The sequence below is a fragment of the Dendropsophus ebraccatus genome, chromosome 3 (assembly GCF_027789765.1).
Source record: "Dendropsophus ebraccatus isolate aDenEbr1 chromosome 3, aDenEbr1.pat, whole genome shotgun sequence".
NCBI lineage: Eukaryota > Metazoa > Chordata > Amphibia > Anura > Hylidae > Dendropsophus > Dendropsophus ebraccatus.
In genome coordinates, this window is record NC_091456.1 from 191,971,245 (window position 1) to 191,997,457 (window position 26,213).

The window sequence follows — 26,213 nt, forward strand, 5'->3', positions numbered from 1 at the left end:
CATAACCAAATAAAAATGATTTGTCAACTCGTGAGAGAGCCTGATGATAAGAGGCTGTCCCTCCATCCTTGAGTATGAAACTTCTCTTTTTTCAGCCATGTAACGGGCTCCCGTGGGGGCATCATTACATAGATATACAAAAAGTCATGCCCCGAGGATCAAGATATCAGCAGGACCGTTGCTATGTAAAGAAAAACAGAGTTAAATGATAACGACAACCATCTAAGCAGGTGTATGCGAAATACTTGCTACTGTCCTTCGAGCAGCAGGGTTCCGACCTCTCCATCAACAAACTCAGTCAGGTGAAGGAGACCTGGAGCGGCTTGACACGTCTAGTACGTCGCATACGCCTGCGCTGTTCCTTGGGTGAAGACTGTTCCGGACGGAGGGCAGAACCCTGGGTGGGCCGACCCTGCGACCGTTGACTAGATGGCTGTGATCCATAGAAGGGCTCATTTCTCCTGATGGCGTCTTCCGCCGATTTAGGTGATTTGTAAGTTGACACTGAGCCATCGGTATGAAAAATGTGCAGGGTGGCCGGATATTGCAGCTGGAATTTCTTTTTCGCCTTGAATAAAGCTGTACAAACATTACTGAAAGCCCTGCGCCGCTTCGTGACTTCTGCAGAGAAATCCTCAAAGATCATGAGGCGCATACCCTTTATCTCCAGGGGCTGCGATCTCTTCCTGTAAGCTCTTAGGATAGCCGTTTTATCATTGAAGTCTAACAGTCGGAAGATAACTGGACGAGGTCTTGTGTTCATCGAATCCCGCACATTCTCGCGGGTACTGGGGGGCATGCCCAATCTGTGCACCCTTTCAATTCTACATGCATGGGGCAGGTCAAGGGCCCTTGGTATGTCCCGCTCACAGAACGGTTGTAGGTCAGCTGTGCCAACTTTCTCCGATATACCTATGATGCGCAAATTGTTCCTTCTGGAACGATTTTCCAAATCGTCTATTTTATCCTCCATAACCTCAGTGACGTTGTATAATTGGCATACACGGGAACGAAGGAAGTCGTTTTCATCTTCTAGGGCAGAAACACGTTGTTCCACAGCCTCTATTCTGGTGGCGTGATCAGTAACCTCCTTGCGTATCTGAGACAGAGAGGTTTTAAAAGCTTCCTCTATTATTCTTTGCATATTCGGGATTATGTGCTGTGTAACTGCAGCTGCCAATAGCTTATAGTCAATTGCAGGCGACTGTCCTTCCTGCGAGTAGGTATAGTTAGTAGTGCTGGCATCACTGCCTGTTTCCCCAGCATATTCCAGCAGCTGACCCTGGACATTGCTTTGTGTCATAGTTCCCTGTAGTGGGGTCTGGGATGGGAGTGCAAGGCTGTCTGAGGGAGCTTGGTGCTGACAGGGACTCCCTAGCGTTGCCTTTACAGGCTGAGTCTCTCCCACAGAGGGAACATGGTTACCAGCTCTGGCTTCTGCTGCTATCTCCCTTGCGCCGGATCGCTGTGAGTCCTGGCTGGCATTCCTTCTGCTCTCTCCCCCAGTGCTGTCGGGAGGATGTGTCGGTCCCGCTAGTGAGCCATAGGCCTGCTGCAGCTGCCCCGGTTCTGGGTCCCACCAGCCGTCACTTGCCTGCTGGGAGCCGCCTGAGGCTGCGCACTCCTCCTCCAGCGCCATGTTGGATCCCTCTGCTGCCATGAGGCTCGGCGTCTGAGGCTGTTTCTGGGTGCTGCAGAGCAGATAACGCTCCATCTGCTCGTCCCCCTGCTAGCCGCCTGCTGCCGCGTCTCCCCGGGCTGGTCTGTCGCCCTCGTCGTCGGTATTGTAAGGTACAGTGCCGCCTCACACCGGGAGCTCCTCTGGCGCGCGTCCTTACATGACCGCGCCGGAACCGGAAGTCGTTAGCAGTGTATCTTTGTGTATGGGGAATAGTTAGAAACATAGAAGATTGTCAGCAGAAAAGACCACCTGCTCCATCTAGTCTAGTTGTGAGTAGTTCAGGACATGGAAGCTGGAGACTGGCTTCATCCACTGCACACACAGGAGAAGCTGCTTTATATCTTCCCTTACATGTACAGTAAATTACACACACACAGCTCAGCTACATGAACATTATACATATACAGCTCAGCTACATGTACATTACACACATACAGCTCAGCTACATGTACATTACACATACAGCTCAGCTACATGTACATTACACACATACAGCTCAGCTACATGTACATTACACACATATACAGCTCAGCTACATGTACATTACACACATACAGCTCAGCTACATGTACATTACACACACATATACAGCTCAGCTACATGTACATTACACATATACAGCTCAGCTACATGTACATTACACATATACAGCTCAGCTACATGTATATTACACACATATACAGCTCAGCTACATGTACATTACACATATACAGCTCAGCTACATGTACATTACACGTATACAGCTCAGCTACTTGTACATTACACATATACAGCACAGCTACATGTACATTACACACATACAGCTCAGCTACATGCACATTACACATATACAGCTCAGCTACATGTACATTACACATATACAGCACAGCTACATGTACATTACACATATACAGCTCAGCTACATGTACATTACACATATATACAGCTCAGCTACATGTAGATTACACATATACAGCTCAGCTACATGTACATTACACACATACAGCTCAGCTACATGTACATTACACATATACAGCTCAGCTACATGTACATTACACATATACAGCTCAGCTACATGTATATTACACACATATACAGCTCAGCTACATGTACATTACACATATACAGCTCAGCTACATGTACATTACACACATACAGCTCAGCTACATGTACATTACACGTATACAGCTCAGCTACATGTACATTACACATATACAGCACAGCTACATGTACATTACACACATACAGCTCAGCTACATGTACATTACACACACATATACAGCTCAGCTACATGCACATTACACATATACAGCTCAGCTACATGTACATTACACATATACAGCACAGCTACATGTACATTACACATATACAGCTCAGCTACATGTACATTACACATATATACAGCTCAGCTACATGTAGATTACACATATACAGCTCAGCTACATGTACATTACACACATACAGCTCAGCTACATGTACATTACACATATACAGCTCAGCTACATGTACATTACACATATACAGCTCAGCTACATGTATATTACACACATATACAGCTCAGCTACATGTACATTACACATATACAGCTCAGCTACATGTACATTACACACATACAGCTCAGCTACATGTACATTACACGTATACAGCTCAGCTACATGTACATTACACATATACAGCACAGCTACATGTACATTACACACATACAGCTCAGCTACATGTACATTACACACATACAGCTCAGCTACATGTACATTACACACATACAGCTCAGCTACATGTACATTACACACATACAGCTCAGCTACATGTACATTACACATATACAGCACAGCTACATGTACATTACACATATACAGCTCAGCTACATGTACATTACACATATATACAGCTCAGCTACATGTACATTACACATATATACAGCTCAGCTACATGTACATTACACATATACAGCTCAGCTACATGTACATTACACATATACAGCTCAGCTACATGTACATTACACACATACAGCTCAGCTACATGTACATTACACACATACAGCTCAGCTACATGTACATTACACACATACAGCTCAGCTACATGTACATTACACACATACAGCTCAGCTACATGTACATTACACATATACAGTAGAGATAAGCAAATAGTGAAAAATTAGATTGGATTCGAATAGCTCCCGAAATTCGACTATTCAAACTGAATCCCATTATAGTCTATGAGAGAAAAATACTTGGGACCTGGAAATCAAGATTCGACCACCAAGTGCACAATGACACCTCAGGAAATGATGCCAACAGCTCTGGATGCATATAGGACAGCGGGGGAAGCATGCCTGGGTACATAAACGTAAAGTAGAAGTGTACCTTTTGGTCTAGCGGTACTTGCGTAGGTATTTGGTGGTGCGTAATATTAGCGTATGTTTGTTTTTTGTTTATTCAGTACAGTTGTGAAATACAATTGTTTGCAGTTATATATTGCCCAGCCAGTGATGTGAATTGCACACATGAATATATATATGCACTTTCAGTATTACGCCGCTATCACAGACTATCAACTATAGACTCCAAACACAATATAACCGCTTTGTATAATGAAAAAAATACTCAGACAACTTACTTCCTCTACATTAGCGTGGACAGAAAGCCAAATATTGAGCAAAAGAAAGTTTATCTTGCAGCCATTTAAATCACAAAAAGCAAAGTTTGTGTGGGGATTACTTTGAACGGCAATAGAGTCTCCCATTTTTTGAGGCAACGGAAAGCCTGGCATACGTGGGAGCAGTCGTCCCATCCGTCGCTTTGACTACTCCCGTAAAGCCGGACCCAGATCAGCTGTGGAAACAGCTGATGCATTTAATAAAAGTGTCAAGAACCTACAGTTACTGTCTAAAGCTACCAGTTCACTTCACCAAGGCCAGGCACCTTGGTCACACGTATCTGTCCTCTTAAATGACAAATAGTATCTTCTCACAAGGCCCATGAGCTGAGCCCTCAAAAAATTAGCTTGAGGCCCATGAGGTTAGCCCTCGAAAAAATAGCTTGAGACCCATGAGGTGAACCCTCAAAAAATTGTATAGAGGCCTATGAAGTGAGCCCTCAAATAAATTGTATAGAGGCCTATGAATTTTGACCCATGAGGTGAGCCCCCAAAAAATTGTATAGAGGCCTATTAACTTTCGCCCATAAGCTGAGTCCTTAAATAAATTGTATAGAGGCCTATGAACTTAGGCCCATGAGGTGAGTCCTCAAAAAAATTGTATAGCCAGGTCTGGTTGTTTGCTTCATCGTCCAGCCCCTCCTCCTCCTCTATCTCCTCACTCTGCTGCTCCTCCTGCACACTGGGCATGTCTACTGTTTGGCTTAACAGCAATTGGGTCTCCTCATCGTCAGTCCTCAAGACTTCAGGTTGCCGGTCCACAATAGCAAAATTAACTGGACATGGTGAATGCTCCAGATTTTGTGCATCGCTACAGATAAAATCCTCAGGTAGCTCCTGGGATTCATCAAGTATTTGAACACTGTTCAATTGGGGAAAAGGACCCGAAAAGAGCTCCTCGGAGTGAGCAAGGGTGGGATGACTATGATGGACTAATTGTGCAGGTTTGGAGATATGACTGTCAGACTCTTGGCTAGCCTCGAGACTGGAGTGAGTGGATAAATGAATGGAAGCACTCTCCGCCATCCATCATAACACTTGGTCACGCTGATCGGGCCTCAACAGTTGTGTACCCCGCCCCCTGCACAACTGTCCTATAAAGCAAGGTATGTGGATGCGTGCGATACTGGACATCCCTCTGAAGCACGCACTTTTTTTTGCAGGTTTGTCACACTTAAGTGTTTCGGAACATCAAACCAATTTAAACTATAGTCAAGGACAACACAAGTAAACACAAAATGCAATTTGTAAATTAAGGTGTTTATTATTAAAGGAGAAAAAAAATCCAAACCATCATGGCCCTGTGTGAAAAAGTGATTGCCCCCTAAACCTAATAACTGGTTGGGCCACCCTTAGCAGCAACAACTGCAACCAAGCGTTTGCGATAACTTGCAATGAGTCTTTTACAGCGTTCTGGAGGAATTTTGGCCCACTCATCTTTGCAGAATTTACATTAGAGGGTTTTCGAGCATGAACAGCCTTTTTAAGGTCAAACCACAACATCTCATTAGGATTCAGGTCAGGACTTTGGCGAGGCCACTCCAAAGTCTTCATTTTGTTTTTCTTCAGCCATTCAGTGGTGGACTTGCTGGTGTGTTTAGGATCATTGTCCTGCTGCAGAACCCAAGTTTGTTTCATCTTGAGTTCACAGATGTAACAGATGGTCGGACATTCTCCTTCAGGATCTTTTAATAGACAGCAGAATTCATAGTTCCATTTATCACAGCAAGTCTTCCAGGTCCTGACGCAGCAAAACAGCCCCAGACCATCACACTACCACCACCATATTTTACTGTTGGTATAATGTTCTTTTTCTGAAATGCAGTGTTCCTTTTACTCCAGATGTAATGGGACACACACCTTCCAAAGAGTTCCACTTTTTCATTGGTCCACAGAATGTTTACCCAAAAGTCTTGGGGATCAGCAAGATGTGTTTTGGAAAAATTGAGACGAGCTTTAATGTTCTTTTTGCTCAGCAGTGGTTTTCTTCTGGAATTCTGCCATGCAGGCAGGGGCGTAGCTAAAGGCTGATGGGCCCTGGTGCAAAATTTTACCCTGGGGCCCCCCCTATGCCATTTGATGGGGGGAGCAGTCAGAGGCCAAAAACTTTATATCAAATTAATCTAAGGTGAAACCCCCTAATATGGCACCGTGTCCTAATGGACTGTCATTATTTCCTCATGTAATGCGCCATTGCCACCACCTCTTGTATTGTGTCACTGTGTCTTCTAATGTACTGCGCCTCCGCCTCATGTACTGTACCACTGCCCCTATAATGAATGGACTGTACTGTTTCGTTCTCTAATCATAGTGTACCAATCTTTGACCGCCAAAAAACTACAAGTCCCATCATAACCTGTCAGCAGGGCATGATGGGCGTTGTAGTTCTGCAACTTGGAAAGCCACATGCTGCAACCTACAACTCCTATGATGACTGTTAGCAGGGCATGATGGGGGTTGTAGTTCTAGGGATAATAATCTCACCTGTCCAGGTTCCTGGACTTTTCTGGGGTTCTGGCCTCCTCTGGTCAGGTCTGGCTTCTGTGTATGGTGGCGGAGCTAAGCGCTCGCCCTGTATTACACAGAGCAGGAGGCCCGGAGGCAGGAGACGGAGCAGGGGGCTCCTGCCAGCAGTCTATTCAGTTGTATCAGCAATTGCGGATACAACTGAACAGAGAGGGAGACAGGGCCGGACTGGCACTAAAAAGCAGCCCTGGCATACAAAGCCCCCTACCAGCCCCCCATAAAATATCATAATTCTCCCCCACCACATAAATGTGCACTGCAGGGAATTATGTTGTTTTAGCTCAAATAGTAACATATGGCCCATATACACATACAGACATAGACATACATAGAGATACATACAATTACATATACACAGGCACATATAGTCAAGCACATATATAACCATACAGAGACACACAGACGCTGTATAACAGGCACTTACATACAGTCTTATGTACACAAACAGTCCGGCATAACCTTACAGGGACACACACTGTACACAGAGGCATACACATACAGCCAGCCACATATATACTCATACACACATGCTGTACACAGAGGCATACACATACAGCCAGCCACATATATACTCATACACACATGCTGTACACAGAGGCATACACATACAGCCAGCCACATATACACTCATACAGGGACACACACTGTACACAAAGGCATACACATACAGCCAGCCACATATATACTCATACAGGGACATACACACATGCTGTACACAGGCACACACATACAGCCACCACATATATACTCATACAGGGACATACACACATGCTGTACACAGAAGCATACACATACAGCCAGCCACATATATACTCATACAGGGACATACACACTGTACACAGAGGCATACACATACAGCCAGCCACATATATACTCATACAGGGACATACACACATGCTGTACACAGAAGCATACACATACAGCCAGCCACATATATACTCATACAGGGACATACACACTGTACACAAAGGCATACACATACAGCCAGCCACATATACACTCATACAGGGACATACACACATGCTGTACACAGAAGCACACACATACAGCCAGCCACCACATATATACTCATACAGGGACACACACTGTACACAGAAGCATACACATACAGCCAGCCACATATATACTCATACAGGGACACACACTGTACACAGAAGCATACACATACAGCCAGCCACATATATACTCATACAGGGACACACACTGTACACAGAGGCACACATACAGCCAGCCACATATATACTCATACAGGGACACACACACATGCTGTACACAGGCACACACATACAGCCAGCCACCACATATATACTCATACAGGGACATACACACACTGTACACAGAGGCATACACATACAGCCAGCCACATATACACTCATACAGGGACACACACTGACTGTACACAGAAGCATACACATACAGCCAGCCACATATATACTCATACAAGGATACACACACACTGTACACAGAGGCATACACATACAGCCAGCCACATATATACTCATACAGGGACATACACACTGTACACAGAGGCATACACATACAGCCAGCCACATATATACTCATACACACATGCTGTACACAGAGGCATACACATACAGCCAGCCACATATATACTCATACACACATGCTGTACACAGAGGCATACACATACAGCCAGCCACATATACACTCATACAGGGACATACACACTGTACACAGAGGCATACACATACAGCCAGCCACATATATACTCATACACACATGCTGTACAGAGAGGCATACACATACAGCCAGCCACATATATACTCATACAGGGACATACACACACACTGTACACAGAGGCATACACATACAGCCAGCCACATATATACTCATACAAGGATACACACACACACTGTACACAGAGGCATACACATACAGCCAGCCACATATATACTCATACAGGGACACACACACTGTACACAGAGGCATACACATACAGCCAGCCACATATATACTCATACAAGGATACACACACACACTGTACACAGAGGCATACACATACAGCCAGCCACATATATACTCATACAGGGACACACACACTGTACACAGAGGCATACACATACAGCCAGCCACATATATACTCATACAGGGACACACACACATGCTGTACACAGTTCTGTACACTGAGGCACTTACATAGTCCTCCTGTCCTGGATTTTCGGCATTGAATGGGCGGAGCTTCCTCTGCAGGGGGACGGGACTGCCCTGTAACCCCCTGTATGCTGTTTCTTTCATCTTCCCCACTGATCAGCAGCGGATCTCCCTCCTCCTCCTCCTGGAGCATGGAATAGGGTCGGGCCGTCAGCGCTGAGAGAGGCCTGCTGCTGCTGCTGCTGCTGCACACAGTGAGTGGAAGTGACTGTCAGGGCCCTCAGCATTTGCTTTAGAAAGCGGGGGGCCTGGGAGGGAGGGTGCCCGCTGCATTGCCTGTGCCTTTTGTAATATGCTGCCTGCTTAGTGCAGTTCACCCTGTGCTGTCAATATTACAGCCGATTGGAGTGAACTGCAGTGACAGAAAAGGCAGGAGTCCGCGGCCCCCCCTAGCTTGGGGCCCGGTCGCCATGGCGACGGCTGCGACCCCTATAGCTACGCCACTGCATGCAGGCCATTTTTGCCCAGTCTTTTTCTGATGGTGGAGGCATGAACTCTGACCTTAACTGAGGCAAGTGAGGCCTGCAGTTCTTTGGACGTTGTTGTGTGGTCTTTTGTGACCTCTTGGATGAGTCATCGCTGCGCTCTTGGGGTAATTTTGGGCGGCCGGCCACTCCTGGGAAGGTTCACTACTGTTCCATGTCTTTGCCATTTGTGGATAATGGCTCTCACTGGAATCCCAAAGCTTTGGAAATGGCTTTATAACTCTTTCCAGACTGATAGATCTTAATTACTTTCTTTCTCAATTGTACCTAAATTTCTTTGGAGCTCGGCATGATGTGTAGCTTTTAGGCTACAAACCCACTTGGCGGGTCTGCAGCGAGTCCTCTCGCTGCGTATTTGCAGCGAGACTCGCTGCAGATCCCGGTCCTATACTTTTAAAGGCAGACAAACACGCAGCAGGGATGTACATTTTGTCTGCAGCCCACCCCATTAACCCCCCCCCCCCCCCCCCCCCGTCTGCCGGAGCTGATACTTCACCTGATCCCGGCTCCGGCTTCCCGGTGTCTTCAGCAAGCCGGAGCGGGGACCAGGTGAAGTGTATGCTCCAGCCAGCCGCCCGCAGCCCCTTTAACACCTCTCGCAACCCCGGCCGCCCGATCACCCCCCCCCCCCCGGGCCGGGGGCTGCAGGGGAGCTATTGGGGGGGGGGGGGGGCGTGCGAGCGATCGGGGCTGCGGGGGGGGGGGGGGCGATCGGGCGGCCGGGGCTGCGGGAGGTGTTAAAGGGGCTGCGGGTGGGCGGCTGGCTGGAGCATATACTTCACCTGGTCCCCGCTCCGGCTTGCTGAAGACACTGGGAGCCGCCGAAGCAAGCCGGAGCCGGAATCAGGTGAAGTATCAGCTCCGGCGGCCCAGGGGTTAATGGGGTGGGCTGCAGACAAACTCGCAGCAGGGATGTACATCCCTGCTGCGTGTTTGTCTGCCATTAAAAGAATAGGGCCGGGATCTGCAGCGAGTCTCGCTGCAAATACGCAGTGAGGGGACTCGCTGCAGACCCGCCAAGTGGGTTTGTAGCCTGAGGGTATAAACACACACACCGTATACGCAGCGTATTTACTGCTGCGATACGCAACAAATACGCAGCAGATTAGATCTAAATAACTGAACCCAGCATCAAATCTGTACCAACAAATCTGCTGCAGATCTGCTGCGTTTTTGCTGCGTATCTGCTGTGTATACGGTGTGTGTGATGTCTGATGCTGTGTTCAGTTATTTAACTGAAATCTGCTGCAGAAAATCAGCTGCAGATCCTGTAGGTGTGAATGCACCATAAAGGATCTTTTGGTGGACTTTACTGTGTCAGGCCCCATTCACACGTCCGTGTCAGTTTTTACTGTCAGGAAATCCTGATCAGGAGACCTCAAATGTCATCAGGATAGTATCAGGATTTCCTGACAGTAATCCGTTTTTACCATCAGGAAATCATCAGGAAAAACCTTCAGGATTTCCTGATGAGTAAAAAAAAAGTGTTTCCAACAGGGACATGATGAGAGTTGTACTTCTGCAACCTAGATGGCCACAGGCTGCAGAAGTACAACTCCCATCATGACCTGTTAGCAGGACATGTTGGGAGTTTTAGTATTGGGGGGGAGAGGGCTGTGTATCTCACCTGTCGGCGGCGGAAGAACAGCGGCGGCAGCTGGTGGGAGTCCCGGGCGGGCGGGTGCAAGCTGCTGCGGACTCGGAGAGGGAGGGGAACAGAGGTCGGGGTGGCGGCGGGGTGATGCGATGCGGCGCGGTCATCGGGCGGCGGCGGCGGGATGATGCGATGCGGCGGGGTCATCGGCGGGGTGATGTCATGCGGCGGCGGGGTCATCGGGCGGCAGCGGCGGGGTGATGCGATACGGCGGCGGGGCGATGCGGCGCGACGGGGTAATGCGATGCGGGGTCAGCGGGCGGCGGGGCGATGCGATGCGGGGTCAGCGGGCGGCGGCAGCTGATGTCCGGGTGCAGGGATCCCTTGGGTGGTGGCGGCGCGGCGTTCGGGCAGCGGGGGTGCCGGCAGGCTGTCAACCATCCGGAATCACGGGCACTTTCCTGATGTACATCAGGAAAGTGCCCGTGATTCCGGCGCCCCCATAGCCTTTTATGGGGGCGTCCGGAACGGAATTCCGGACAAAAATAGGACATGTCCTATTTTTTCCGGATATATTTTCCGGAACGGACACCCTTCCGGAAAAATCCGGAAGGGTGTCCGTGACCAATTAAAGTCTATGGGTCCGGAAATCCGGATGGTTTTTCCGGACGTGTGAAGGGGGCCTCAGGCAGCTCCTATTTAAGTGATGTCTGGATTAAAAAACAGGTGTGGCAATAATCAGGCCTGGGTGTGGCTAGAGAAATTGATCTCAGGTGTGATAAACCACAGTTATAGTAGGTTTTAACAAGGGGGGCAATCACTTTTTCACACAGGGCCATGATGGTTTGGATTTTTTTCTCCTTTAATAATAAACACCTTCATTTACAAATTGCATTTTGTGTTTACTTGTGTTGTCCTTGACTATTGTTTAAATTGTTTTGATGTTCCGAAACACTTAACAACATGACAAACATGCAAAAAAACAGGAAATGAGGAAGGGGGCAAACACTTTTTCACACCACTGTAGCTGTACCAGATAGTTTTAAAATTTATCCCACACTAACAGTATACAGCCGTATACCGGATATAGAATTGTTTTTACAACAATAGAAATAAAGGGCTGGTTAGCGCCTTCACTGGACGCAGACTGCGCAAATCTGTAGTAGTAAGATAAAAGGTATTATCCCACAATTACAGTATACAGCCGTATACCGGATATAGAATTGTTTTCACAACAATAGAAATAAAGGGCTGGTCAACGCCTTCAGTGGACGCAGACTGCGCAAATCTGTGGTAGCGAGATAAAAGGTATCCCACAATTACAGTATACAGCCGTATACCGGATATAGAACTGTTATAAAACAATAGAAATAAAGTGCTGGTCAACGTTTTCACTGGACGCAGACTGCGCAAATGACACGAATCTCAAATGACTATTCTTGTATTCAGGAAGTCACATTGTTTAGCTAGCCAATCACAGTTAGGGTATATTCACACGGGCGGGCTCGCAGCGAGATTCTCGCTGCGAGCCCGGCAGGTCCTGTCAGTTCCCATAAACTACATACTTGCTGCGGTCTAAACGACCGCAGCGAGTATGTAATTATACCGTGCTTAACCCCTTCTACTCCCGCCGGCTCCCCCGCTGTAAGCAGCATACATTACCTGTCCTTGCTGCACGGGTCCGGCGTCCTGCTCTCCCGCCCGGCCAATCAGTGGCTGCGGCTGGGCAACACACTAATTGGCCGGACGGGAGAGCAGGACGCCGGACCCGTGCAGCAAGGACAGGTAATGTATGCTGCTTACAGCCGGCGGGAGTAGAAGGGGTTAAGCGCGATATAATTACATACTCGCTGCGGTCGTTTAGACCGCAGCAAGTATGTAGTTTATGGGAACTGACAGGACCTGCCGGGCTCGCAGCGAGAATCTCGCTGCGAGCCCGCCCGTGTGAATATACCCTTAGAGGTTTTTTGTTTTTTTTAACATCCTGCCTATTCCTAGTGCCTGTCCCTACCCCCTGCATGTTTATTGACTGGAAAAAAAAGTGCCAGGGGATGTGGGAGAGCGAATGGAATTTTTACTGCGTTTTGGTGTTCGATCAAATAGTATTTGCTCATCTCTAATATACAGCTCAAATACATGTACATTACACATATACAGCTCTACTGTGTACACATACAGCTCAGCTACATGTACATTACACACATACAGCTCAGCTACATGTACATTACACATATGCAGCTCTACAATGTACACATACAGCTCAGCTACATTTACATTACACAGCTCAGCTACATGTACATTACACATATACAGCTCAGCTACATGTACATTACACACATACAGCTCTACTGTGTACACATACAGCTCAGCTACATGTACATTACACACATACAGCTCAGCTACATGTACATTACACATATACAGCTCTATGTACACATACAGCCCAGCTACATGTACATTACACACATACAGCTCAGCTACATGTACATTACACACATACAGCTCAGCTACATGTACATTACACATATGCAGCTCTACTATGTACACATACAGCTCAGCTACATGTACATTACACATACACAGCTCAGCTACATGTACATTACACATATACAGCTCAGCTACATGTACATTACACACATACAGCTCTACTGTGTACACATACAGCTCAGCTACATGTACATTACACACATACAGCTCAGCTACATGTACATTACACACATACAGCCCAGCTACATGTACATTACACACATACAGCCCAGCTACATGTACATTACACACATACAGCCCAGCTACATGTACATTACACACATACAGCCCAGCTACATGTACATTACACACATACAGCTCAGCTACATGTACATTACACACATACAGCTCAGCTACATGTACATTACACACATACAGCTCAGCTACATGTACATTACACATATACAGCTCAGCTACATGTACATTACACACATACAGCTCAGCTACATGTACATTACACATATACAGCTCAGCTACATGTACATTACACACATACAGCTCTACTGTGTACACATACAGCTCAGCTACACGTACATTACACACATACAGCTCAGATACATGTACATTACACATATACAGCTCAGCTACATGTACATTACACACATATACAGCTCAGCTACATGTGCATTACACACATACAGCTCAGCTACATGTACATTACACATATACAGCTCAGCTACATGTACATTACACATATACAGCTCAGCTACATGTACATTACACATATACAGCTCAGCTACATGTACATTACACATATACAGCTCAGCTACATGTACATTACACACATACAGCTCAGCTACATGTACATTACACATATACAGCTCAGCTACATGTACATTACACATATACAGCTCAGCTACATGTACATTACACATATACAGCTCAGCTACATGTACATTACACATATACAGCTCAGCTACATGTACATTACACACATACAGCTCAGCTACATGTACATTACACACATACAGCTCAGCTACATGTACATTACACATATACAGCTCAGCTACATGTACATTACACATATACAGCTCAGCTACATGTACATTACACACAGGGCTCTGCTGCAGGCATATATAACACACACATACACAGCTCTGCTCCACACACATCACACACAGACAGCTCTGCTGCATACACATCACTTCAGCTCATCCAGCACAGCAGAGTCCTGCAGACACTGAGCAGCAGCCCCTGATCATGTGACTCCTCCTCCTCCATGTGACTGATCACATGACTGTGACATCATGGCAGATCCTGGAAGCACAGGGGAAGCACACGGCTCCTGTACAGCTCTGCAGGTGGAGGTACAGTATATAAATACATTTGTGTGCATATGGATTGTGTTCATAATTTTTTCACTACCGAGTCTTCTTTCACTTGTGCATCCCCCCCCTTCTCAGACATAGAATACTTTTATTCTTCCATCCTCAGAACCAACTGGACTTTCTTGTGACTTTTTTTGACATTCTGTGGGTCGGTGCGATTAGAGCGTTAACCACTTTATATGGCTTTTGTTTCATTGTACTATTTAAGAAAAATTCAAATGATAAACTTAAAGGTATCCTCTCAGCCAGGGTACCCCTGCAAAACCCACCCTACCCCTGGACAAAGCGTTGGATACTTACCCTCTCCTGGCGATGATGCTCCCCATGACGGTCCCATCCCCAAGAAATTGTTGCCACTGCTTTTCGCGCTTAGACTCTTTTAGCACAGTCATTATGGTAGGGCGAAGGCCTTCGGCTGCCATAGTAAGGCCAAATTCACACGTTCCAGGAATGTTCACACAGTCCGTGTACGGAAGATGCGCTATGGACCAGTTTCACAGCATCTCCCAGCATCATTATGATCTTTCGGTACAGTGCCACGAAGACGGTGGCACTCCAGATATCATAATGATACATGATGCTGGTAGGTCTGTGAATCCAGTCAGTAACACATCTTCTGTGCCTAACACAGCCTATAACATCGTAAACAATCACTTTTCTGGGGTGTGCCGATCAGACACCTAAAAGGTGCAGCACCTGTCATGGAGCCATTTCATCACAACACAAATAATAGACCCAGACCAGCGACCAATCACAGCTCAGCTTTCATTTTACCAGAGCAGTTTGAGAAATGAATGCTTGCAGTGAGCCGGGGTGTGTGGAAGAGAGTGAGGGGGATGAGGAGAGGATGATGGTGGTAGTAGTTTTTGGCTTGTGGGTGATTATGCCTCTCCTGAGTGTAGCGCTAGGCTCCTGCGTGAGGGGATGATGACTGCAGAGTGAGAGAGTGCTGTACCTGCAGGATGGCTGGGTCTTGTGGTGCACTGCAGCCTTACTGACTGACTTGTCACAGTCTCAGGTGGGAACGAGGGCTTCCACAGATATAGGGGGACTCTCTGCCGCTTCTCTGTATTCTCCCTCTCTTCTGTGGCTGCTGCAGAGGTTCCTGTAGTGGGGCTGCACCTGTGTGTAAGGTGGTCGGTGATGTGGACCTGTAGTTCCCCTGGGGCCAACCCCAAATACTGCTGTCCGGTGATATGGCCCTCGATGGTGGTGTGGTGCAGGTAGACCAGGACAACAGGGAGACAAGGAGGGAGGCAGTGTAACAATAACTCCTTTACTGAGGGACTTGCAGGTGTGGTTACATTCCTGTGGCATACAGCTGTACATACTGACAGACTGGAATAGGTTACTGTGCCTGTAGAGAGTCTGGTGGTGTGTGGAGAGATGATCTGCCTCAGACCCTGGTCTGTCAGTACGTGTGGGACACTGGTGGGCTCTGTGATCCTGTGGACCTCTCCCCCAATGGTGCTTGAGTCTGTTTCCCTCCCTGTCAGCTAGGGAGCTTCCTGTTTTGTTACTAGGCCACAACTTTCGGGGTCCCAGAGGTATGCAGGGGTCCTAATAAATCTCCACAACCCCAAATTCAGAAAGAAGGGTACAGAGGTTATCTCTGCTACCCAGTATACTCAAGTCCTTTTGCTTAGGGTTCCTGTCCTTAGGATTCCCACTAACAGTAAAGAAGTACCTTGTGTCTCTGTAGATACTCCTGAAGAACTCTCTTTCTCTCAACTTTACTTCTCCTTTTGTTCAGTTCTCCTCCTTCTCCTTTATCTCCTTCCCCTTCTTTAGTAACAGGCAGGCTTGTCTGGCCTGCCTACAGAACAGCCACCAGCTGCACTATACACTGGCTGTACACACTGAACATTGAGCTCAACACTGACTGAACATTACTTCCTGTCACAGTTAGGTTTTGTGAGGAGCCTGCCCCTCCCACTTTCTAGCAAGTTCTAGGGGCTTTTTACACTAGTTAGAGCAGTTCCCAGTAAGGACGGTAGGGGTCCCTGTTTCCTAACAGTGTGTGGAGTAAAGCATGTTACCCATTCTCTGCCTGCCAGTTACACTGGAACAGAGAAATACATATAACAATTTACATAGGAACATGTTGCCTTATGAAATATATAATAAACCACTTGTGGACAGGTGCCATCCTCAGCCCAGCCGCAGGAATTATGCTCTGGTATACTACACGCTGATTTGTGATTGGTTGCTAAGAGAGCTGCCACTGGTTGTTATGGGCCAATCCAGAGAGTTTCTTCCCTCAGAGTATATCATTCAGTTGTCTCCTGTTCCCAACTCTCCCTCCGACCTCTCCATGACAGGACACCAGGGGTCTTAGATATAGAAGGAAGAACACGTTCATATGAATGAGATCTAAGAGGGATCGGGTGATACTTTCATATATAGTAACTAGTGCAGAGATGCCAAACTGTTCAAATCCACCAAGACAGAGACATTTTATTATATCCTAAAATCTTCTTGTATTATGTTCAAAAATTTACATTTTATTGTTTTTTTTAATCTCTGTAATTTAATCTTACAGTACAGGATCCTCTGTTCATAATTTTCCCACTTCTTCTAGGATGAAGAGAGACAGAGACAAGATGGCGGAGAGGATAATAAACCTCACCCTACACATACTCTTCCTGCTTACTGGGGAGGTGAGGGATTCTGGGAGTGATGTCATCATGACATCATTCTTATCTATGGAATAACAGATGGATAGGACTGGAGAGGTGAGGGATTCTGGGAGTGATGTCATCATGACATCATTCTTATCTATGGAATAACAGATGGATAGGACTGGAGAGGTGAGGGATTCTGGGAGTGATGTCATCATGACATCCTTCTTATCTATGGAATAACAGATGGATAGGACTGGAGAGGTGAGGGATTCTGGGAGTGATGTCATCATGACATCATTCTTATCTATGGAATAACAGATGGATAGGACTGAGAGGTGAGGGATTCTGGGAGTGATGTCATCATGACATCCTTCTTATCTATGGAATAACAGATGGATAGGACTGGAGAGGTGAGGGATTCTGGGAGTGATGTCATCATGACATCATTCTTATCTATGGAATAACAGATGGATAGGACTGAGAGGTGAGGGATTCTGGGAGTGATGTCATCATGACATCATTCTTATCTATGGAATAACAGATGGATAGGACTGGAGAGGTGAGGGATTCTGGGAATGGATGGAGTGATAGAGTGAATGTGTCTCTCCATACACAGGATTACACAGTAGTGAAGAAGTCCTCTAGTGGGCGCTGTGGGGCCCCTGGGTGTGAAGGATGGGGAAGAACCCTGAGCCCAATCCCGGGGCCCCTGATACATGAGGAAATGGAGGAAGAGAAGATCCTAGAAGTCACCAACAAGATGGTGGAGCTGCTGAGTGGAGAGGTGAGACTGTGGCTGCTGGGAATGCTGGGACATTATACAGTAACACCACTGGAGGGGTGGGGGGGATGACTGTGTGATCATTGTGTGTGTCAGGTTCCTATAAGGTGTCAGGACGTGGCGGTCTATTTCTCCATGGAGGAGTGGGAGTATGTAGAAGGACACAAGGATCAGTACAAGGATGTGATGCTGGAGGATCAGCAGCCCCTCCCATCAGCAGGTAATACAATTTTTTTTACATTTGTTTGTACTGTTGATTTATGCAAAGTTTTTGTGATTTTTTTTTTTAATGGTTTTTATTTTATTAAATAAAATTATTTGTATTCTTGGTAGAAGGCTGTACCAGATCAACAGGATATCTTATATCTTCAAAGTTCAAAGTAGATGATACATATGAAGATATACCTTCAGCCCTTTACAGAAATTATTTATCATTTGATCCTTTTAAAGTCCTATATTCTGATTCCTCACAGACACTTGAGCGAAATAAAAGTTACAAAAAGAGTGATCAACATCAAAGAGCCCCCACAGGGGAGAAGACATTTTCATGTTCAGAATGTGGGAAATGTTTTACACGGAAAACAACTCTCGTTAAACATCAGCGAATTCACACAGGATTGATGCCATTTACATGTTCAGAATGCGGGAAATGTTTTATTGGGAGACCAGGTCTTGTTAAACACCAGAGAGTTCATACAGGGGAGAAGCCGTTTTCATGTTCGGAATGTGGGAAATGTTTTAATCAGAAATCATATCTTGTTACGCATCAGAGAGTTCACACGGGGGAGAAGCCATTTCCATGTCCGGAATGTGGAAAATATTTTGCTCGGAAATCTCAGCTTTATGTACATCAAAAAACTCACACGGGGGAAAAGCCGTTTTTATGTTCAGAATGCGGGAAATGTTTCACGCACAAAACCCATCTCGTTGAACATCAAAAAACTCACACGGGGGAGAAGCCGTTTTCGTGTCAAGAATGTGGGAAATGTTACACCGGTAGATCGGCCCTTGTTGTACATCGGAGGAGTCACACGGGAGAGAAGCCGTTTTCATGTCATATCTGTGGGAAATGTTACATCGCCAAATCGAATCTTGTAGTTCATCAAAGATCTCACTCACGAGAAAAGCTGTTTTCTTGCTCCGACTGTGGACTATATTTTAATCAGAAATCTTTTCTTGTCGAACATCAAAAAATTCACACAGGATAGAAGCTGTTTTTATGTTTCTCACGTTGTTAACATCAGGAGTCTTCCTTTTCTTGCTTCAGAGTAATTGAGAATGAGCACCGACCTTGATGATCGCTGCTCATATATTGATCTGAATCACAGGCCGGGCCGATCACAGGCTGAGCCGCTCCCTGGATTGTTTGTGCGCCCCTATAAAGTTCATTGACAAATGTTTCACTTTCATTTACAGTATTTATTTAAAATATAAATTCCCTATCGCCATTCCCTATCTAACAAGAACGTCTTTTGCCCCTCTCTTATTTTTTTTAGAAATATTGGGGGAGATTTATCAAACATGGTGTAAAGTGAAACTGGCTCAGTTGCCCCTAGCAACCAATCAGATTCCACCTTTCATTCCTCACAGACTCTTTTGAAAATGAAACGTGGAATCTGGTTGCTAGGGGTAACTAAGCCAGTTTCACTTTACATCATGTTTGTTAAATCTCCCCCATTATGTATTGTCTCCAGGTCCTCCCTCTCTCTGTATACAACGCCTCATCCTCTGATGTCACTTGAGGTGTCCCTGGATCTTGTCTATGAACTTTAGCTTCACCCCCTGAGTGATGTCACCATGTCTGACCAACCCCTACAGCCTACATTACCATCTCCCTGTCATATATTTAGATACATATATATATTTATTTATTGGGAAATTTACTGCCTTGTGATGAATGATGCTACAGGAAGAGCTGATACAGCAGGTGCTGCAACCTCACTGATTGTGCAATAGTCTGCCATGAAATGAGATGTTCTGCAACAGCAGAAGTGGCAGGAGTGCTAAGGGAGGGGAGTAGGCAGGGTGGGAGGACTGTGATAAAGAGCTGCGGGAAAGCAATGCATTCTGGGTACTGTAGAACTGAGTAACTGCTCCACCAGGAAGTACAGCACTAAGACCTCAGAACACATAGATTGTTAGTGATTTTAGAACTGGGGCAGACAGGTAAGTAATGTGATGCATGCAGAATGTTTATGAATTTATTTTTTACCCAATGTCGAAGAACCCCTTTAAAGGGCTTATCCAGAGTTAGAAAAACATGGCCACTTTCTTCTACAGACAGCACCACTCTTGTCTCCAGTCTCTTCTTCAAAGACTGGACCCATATTCATTGTTGTCACAAAAGAAGAAATAGAATAGCGGCACTCACCCTGTCTTCTGTTCTATCTTTATTGAAGAACAAAAAACGTAGTTCGTGCCAATCGGCACACAGGTGAGGGAGGACAAAACACAGTGCAACACAGTGACGGACCCTTTTGGTCCATTGCTGTGTTGCACTGTGTTTTGTCCTTCCTCACCTGTGTGCGGCACGAACTACATGTTTTTTGTACTTTAATAAAGATAGGAGAGAAGACGGGGTGAGTGCCGCTATTCTATTTCTTCTTTTGTGATCATAATTTTGTTAGATCTTCTACTCTTTACATGCTGAGCATCACCGCGTGGTCTCTGTTGAGTACTCCGTCTTTCAAGTAACCACTTACTCGGAAAACTGTTTGCCGCATAGCGTGTATTAGGTGGTGTAGGTCTTTGTATCTCTTTTTGGTTGGACCATGTTCATTGTTAATCACAGTCATCGACATCCCTGCTCTGCCCGTTACAATTTACATCACCGCGTGCGTGCCATCATTGGGAGGCGCCATGCTTACATTGATGGTTTCTAGCGTAGCACTACTTTGCTCGATGTATTAGGCAGTTGGGGAAGGATATCACCTGCGTGACTTCTTTGTACTTGTGATTACACTGGTGAGTGCTGAGCTCTCTATCCTTTACATCTGGAATCTCTCTACCTCGTGCATGAAGGACTCACGGAGTCTCGTCAGCATTGTATACAGTAAAAGTTTAATGTGTATACAGCATGGGTCTCCAAACTGCGGCCCTCCAGCTGTTGCAAAACCACAACTCCCATCATGCCTGGACAGCTAAAGCTTTGGATTTGGCTGCCCAGGTATGATGGGAAATGTAGTTTTGCAACAGCTGGAGGGCTGTTTGGAGACCCATGGTATACAGTCATGTCATACAAGAGAAAGCAATATAGGGTAGTAAGCGATGAATTAAAAAAAAATCAAATGTTCAAATTCTGTTAACAGGTAGTTCATTAAAGTTTACTTTAAAAAAAAAACAAAAAAACTTTTTTTGTTGTTGTTGTTTATGACCTCCTGAGAGTCCTGAAGAGACAAGTCAGATGAATATGACACTAGAGAAGAGGGCAGAGCTGGTTATAATGATAAGGAAGGGCGAGAGGAAAGGGGTTGTTCGCAAGAAAAACCCAAAAATTCTTTCAAATCAACTGATGCCAGAAAGTGCCAGAGATTTGTAATTTACTTCAATTAAAAAAGCTCAAGTCTTCCAATACTAATCAGCTGCTGTATATCCTGCAAGAAGTGGTATTCTTACAGGAAATTTCCTACTGCTCTGGACAACTCCTGACATGGACAGAGGTGGCAGCTGAAAGCACTGTATACGGCTATATGGAAAAAGTGTCCTGCCCGGTGTTCTCCTTTAACAGCATCTCCAAAACAGATTGATGAGCTATCTATGGGTTAGGCACCATAGAGAATTAATAGAGTGGAGGTGCGCATGCTCCTGTTCTCTAGGTCATGGGGGGGGGGGGGGTTAGGGGCCCTCCAGTGGTTTGACCCACCCTGTGATCAGCTAGTTAGGAGATAACTTTCTCACAAAGGAATCCCACTTGAAATACTCTTGTGACCTGCCGCTGTTTAAGTGACGAGTGTTAAAGGGACAGTACCATGAGAAGATGACCTATTTTATAAATAAGGCTTTCATGTAAAACATTTTTTAAAGGATTTTTGGTGAAGTTTTTTCTAATTTTCCATTTTTCTATATTATATTATAAAATAATCCTGATATCTTGTAGTTCTCATTCTCACCACTGGGGCTAAAACTAAAGCTGAGACTTCCTGTTGTGTCTGTGGTGATAAGAGGAGGCTGCTGTAGAGTGATCTGTGCAGCATTGCAGCGTCCTGTGGAATGACCTCCTCACAGGTCACAGAGCGCGCTCAGTAATGTCTCATATTCATCTCAAGGGGACAGAGTCTGTCTATTGTCGTCTATGTCCATGAGGCTTACTGTCTCGCTGGGCCACGTATAGGGCACTATTATAACATGGGACAAAGGATTGGAGAACAGAAGGGGTTTTATTACAGTATCAGGGCACAAAGGCTGGTAGTAACTGTGGGGCTCATAAGAAAAAGAATCTCTGCAGAAAAGAATCTGGTCCACACTAGTCTGCCCCAGTATTTTACTATTCTTATTATCATAGGATAGATACATGTTTATACAAGGCCTAGATCTCTATACAGGGATTACAGCCTTCTCACCTACTGGTTATACCTCTAGCTATACAACCTGTAAACTATTATATATATAACCTAACATACCATTACATAACAACACAATATAACTCCAAGTAATGCTGAGTTTACATAAAACGATTATCGTTCGAATTTTCACAATAACAATCGAATTTGAGCGATAATCGTTGTAAACGCAGCAAACGATCAAGTGACAAGCGAAAAATCATTCATTTTGATCTTTCAACATGTTCTTAAATTATCGTTCATCGTTCCCTAAAAATTTGCACATCGCTTCGTGTAAACAGTCTTTCAAAGTTTTACCCTATGTAAAAGATGGGCTTAAGCGATCTTAAAAACGATCGCAATAACGATTTTTCTTACGAATATTCTAACAATTTTTCTAACGATATATGCGTCTAAATGCTGATCGTTATAAAAACCAAATCGTTGTTTCAAAATTAAACAATCAATTGGGCGAATTATCGCTTCGTGTAAATGCATAAATTAAACTTCTGTGAAATCATACCGTCCACTTATGCTGCGTTTACACGAAACGATAATTGGCCCGATCGTACGATTAACGATGTCAGAGTAACGATTTTTTTTCATAACGATCAGCGTTTAGACGGTACGATATATCGTACGGAAAAATCGTTTTGCGATCGCGCGCCCACAGCCCGGCCCGCTTGCAGCCCGTCCCTCCGCTCATCCGCAGCCCGGCCCCACGGTCAACAGCAGCCCCCTGCCCCTCCCTGATCGCCACCCCCCTCCGATCGCCAAACCCCCCCCCCCCCCCCCGATCGCCCCCCGCCGGCCCGGCTGCGAGCATACGTTACCTGCTCCGTTTAGCAGGTCTTCGACATCCCCGACTCCGCTCTTCAGTGCACTGATTGGCTGAAGAGGGGAGCCGGGAATTTCAAACGGGCGGCCGGACTATCGCGCGGCGACAAATTTTTTACGAATGACGATTTGAGAACATGTTGAAAGATCAAAATGAACGACGTTTGATCGTTCACTGCGTTTACACGTACGATTATTGTTCGAATTAGATTGTTATTGCGCAAATTTGCACGATAATAGTTACGTGTAAACGCACCATTAGGAAGCAGCACTGACTGACAATCAGTCTCACATGCAGGTGTGCAAGTGGATTAGACAACAGGTGGAATTTATTGGCAATTAGCTCCTGGGGGCCCATGACCACCCAAAAAAGACTTATACTTTCAGTGGTGTACTGTCTCCTGGCTACACTTCCGCCATGATTTGCAAAATTCACAGCTTTTTTTTTATGGCAATTTTGCACAAATCAGGACATCATGACATTATCTGTCCTGTACTATGAACGCCAGGCTAGTGCTGCCATGGTTACAGTGGGGTGGTGGGGCCCAGGCTTGGTGAACCTATGGTAAAGTTAATCCGCCCCTGAGTGCAGCTCATCCAGGATAGCACATCAATGTGAGCTGTGGCAAGAAGGATTGCTGTATCTGTCAGCGTAGTGTCCAGAGGCTGAAGGTGCTACCAGGAGACATGGAGGAGGCCGTAGGAGGGCAACATCCCAGCAGCAGGACCGCTACCTCCGCCTTTGTGCATGGAGGAACAGGAGGAGCTCTGCCAGAGCCCTGCCCAGCCCAGAATGACCTTCAACGGCTAGAAACCGACTCCATGAGGATGGTATGAGGGCCCAACGTCCACAGGTGGGGGTTGTGCTCACAGACCAACACCGTGCAGGACGATTGGCATTTACCAGAGAACACCGGGATTGGCAGATTCACCACTGGCGCCCTGTGCTCCTCACAGATGAGAGCAGGTTCACACTGAGCACGTGACACCATGTCTGGAGACACCATGGACGCCGGATGTTTCTCTCTATGAGGTGTGTATGGTGCAGGGTGAGTTGGGCGCAGCAGTTTGCTCTGCTGCATACACATCACACACACACAGCTCTGCTCCACACACATCACACACACACAGCTCTGCTGCATACACATCACTTCAGCTCATCCAGCACAGCAGAGTCCTGCATACACTGAGCAGCAGCCCCTGATCATGTGACTCCCCCTCCTCCATGTGACTGATCACATGACTGTGACATCATGGCAGGTCCTGGAAGCACACGGCTCCTGTACAGCTCTGCAGGTGGAGGGAAGGATCTCTATGAGGCGTGTATGGTGCAGGGTGTTCTGGATGTTTCTCTCTGAGGTGTGTGGGTTCCAGATATTTCTCTATGAGAATAAATTAATCAAGCACCGATCTCAGAGGTCAATGCAAAATTTTTTAAAAACCTTTTTTAGTACAGGCTCTTTCTGACGGCTCCATAGGAATGAATAGAGCCGCGGCCCAAAACAGAGATGTTTAATAACATTTTATTTTCTTTCATATAATGATCAGTGATTGTATTATTTATACTCTGTTTTTCATTTACACTTCTACACTCCAGGATCCTCTGCTGATATCTTCTATATAAGAGACCGACCCATCAACCATGGAGAGAGACAGAGACAAGATGGCCGAGAGGATAATAACCCTCACCCTACACATACTCTTCCTGCTTACTGGGGAGGTGAGGGATTCTGGGAGTGATGTCATCATGACATCATTCTTATCTATGGAATAACAGATGGATAGGACTGGGGAGGTGAGGGATTCTGGGAGTGATGTCATCATGACATCATTCTTATCTATGGAATAACAGATGGATAGGACTGGAGAGGTGAGGGATTCTGGGAATGGATGGAGTGATAGTAATGTGTCTCTCCATACACAGGATTACACAGTAGTGAAGAAGTCCTCTAGTGGGCGCTGTGGGGCCCCTGGGTGTGAAGGATGGGGAAGAACCCTGAGCCCAATCCCGGGGCCCCTGATACATGAGGAAATGGAGGAAGAGAAGATCCTAGAAGTCACCAACAAGATGGTGGAGCTGCTGAGTGGAGAGGTGAGACTGTGGCTGCTGGGAATGCTGGGACATTATACAGTAACACCACTGGAGGGGTGGGGGGGATGACTGTGTGATCATTGTGTGTGTCAGGTTCCTATAAGGTGTCAGGACGTGGTGGTCTATTTCTCCATGGAGGAGTGGGAGTATGTAGAAGGACACAAGGATCAGTACAAGGATGTGATGCTAGAGGATCAGCAGCCCCTCCCATCAGCAGGTAATACACATCACTATATACACATGTGCATCTCTTGATAAATTGAGTGGACACTGGGGGAAAAACTGAGTGTAGAGTGAAATGCTGCTCTTCAGGCCGTTTTAGATGGTTGACTCTCACTGTCTCTCTGCTAGATCGGCGATCGCTTACAGAGCCTATTAAATGGATCAGTCGTGTG

At 46.0% G+C, this 26,213-nt stretch overlaps 2 protein-coding genes across 2 annotated transcripts in view; one reads left to right on the forward strand and one right to left on the reverse strand.

The window, feature by feature from the left end:
• LOC138786631 (uncharacterized) overlaps positions 1 to 26,213 on the reverse strand; it is a 491,239-nt gene that overhangs the window by 224,849 nt on the left and 240,177 nt on the right. The window lies entirely within an intron of this gene.
• Positions 1 to 26,213, forward strand: part of LOC138786734 (oocyte zinc finger protein XlCOF6-like) — a 40,859-nt gene that overhangs the window by 12,512 nt on the left and 2,134 nt on the right. The window contains exon 4 of the mRNA XM_069963743.1: positions 25,912 to 26,035. Within this exon, the coding sequence (XP_069819844.1) occupies positions 25,912 to 26,035 (124 nt within the window). The remainder of the gene's footprint in view (positions 1 to 25,911; positions 26,036 to 26,213) is intronic.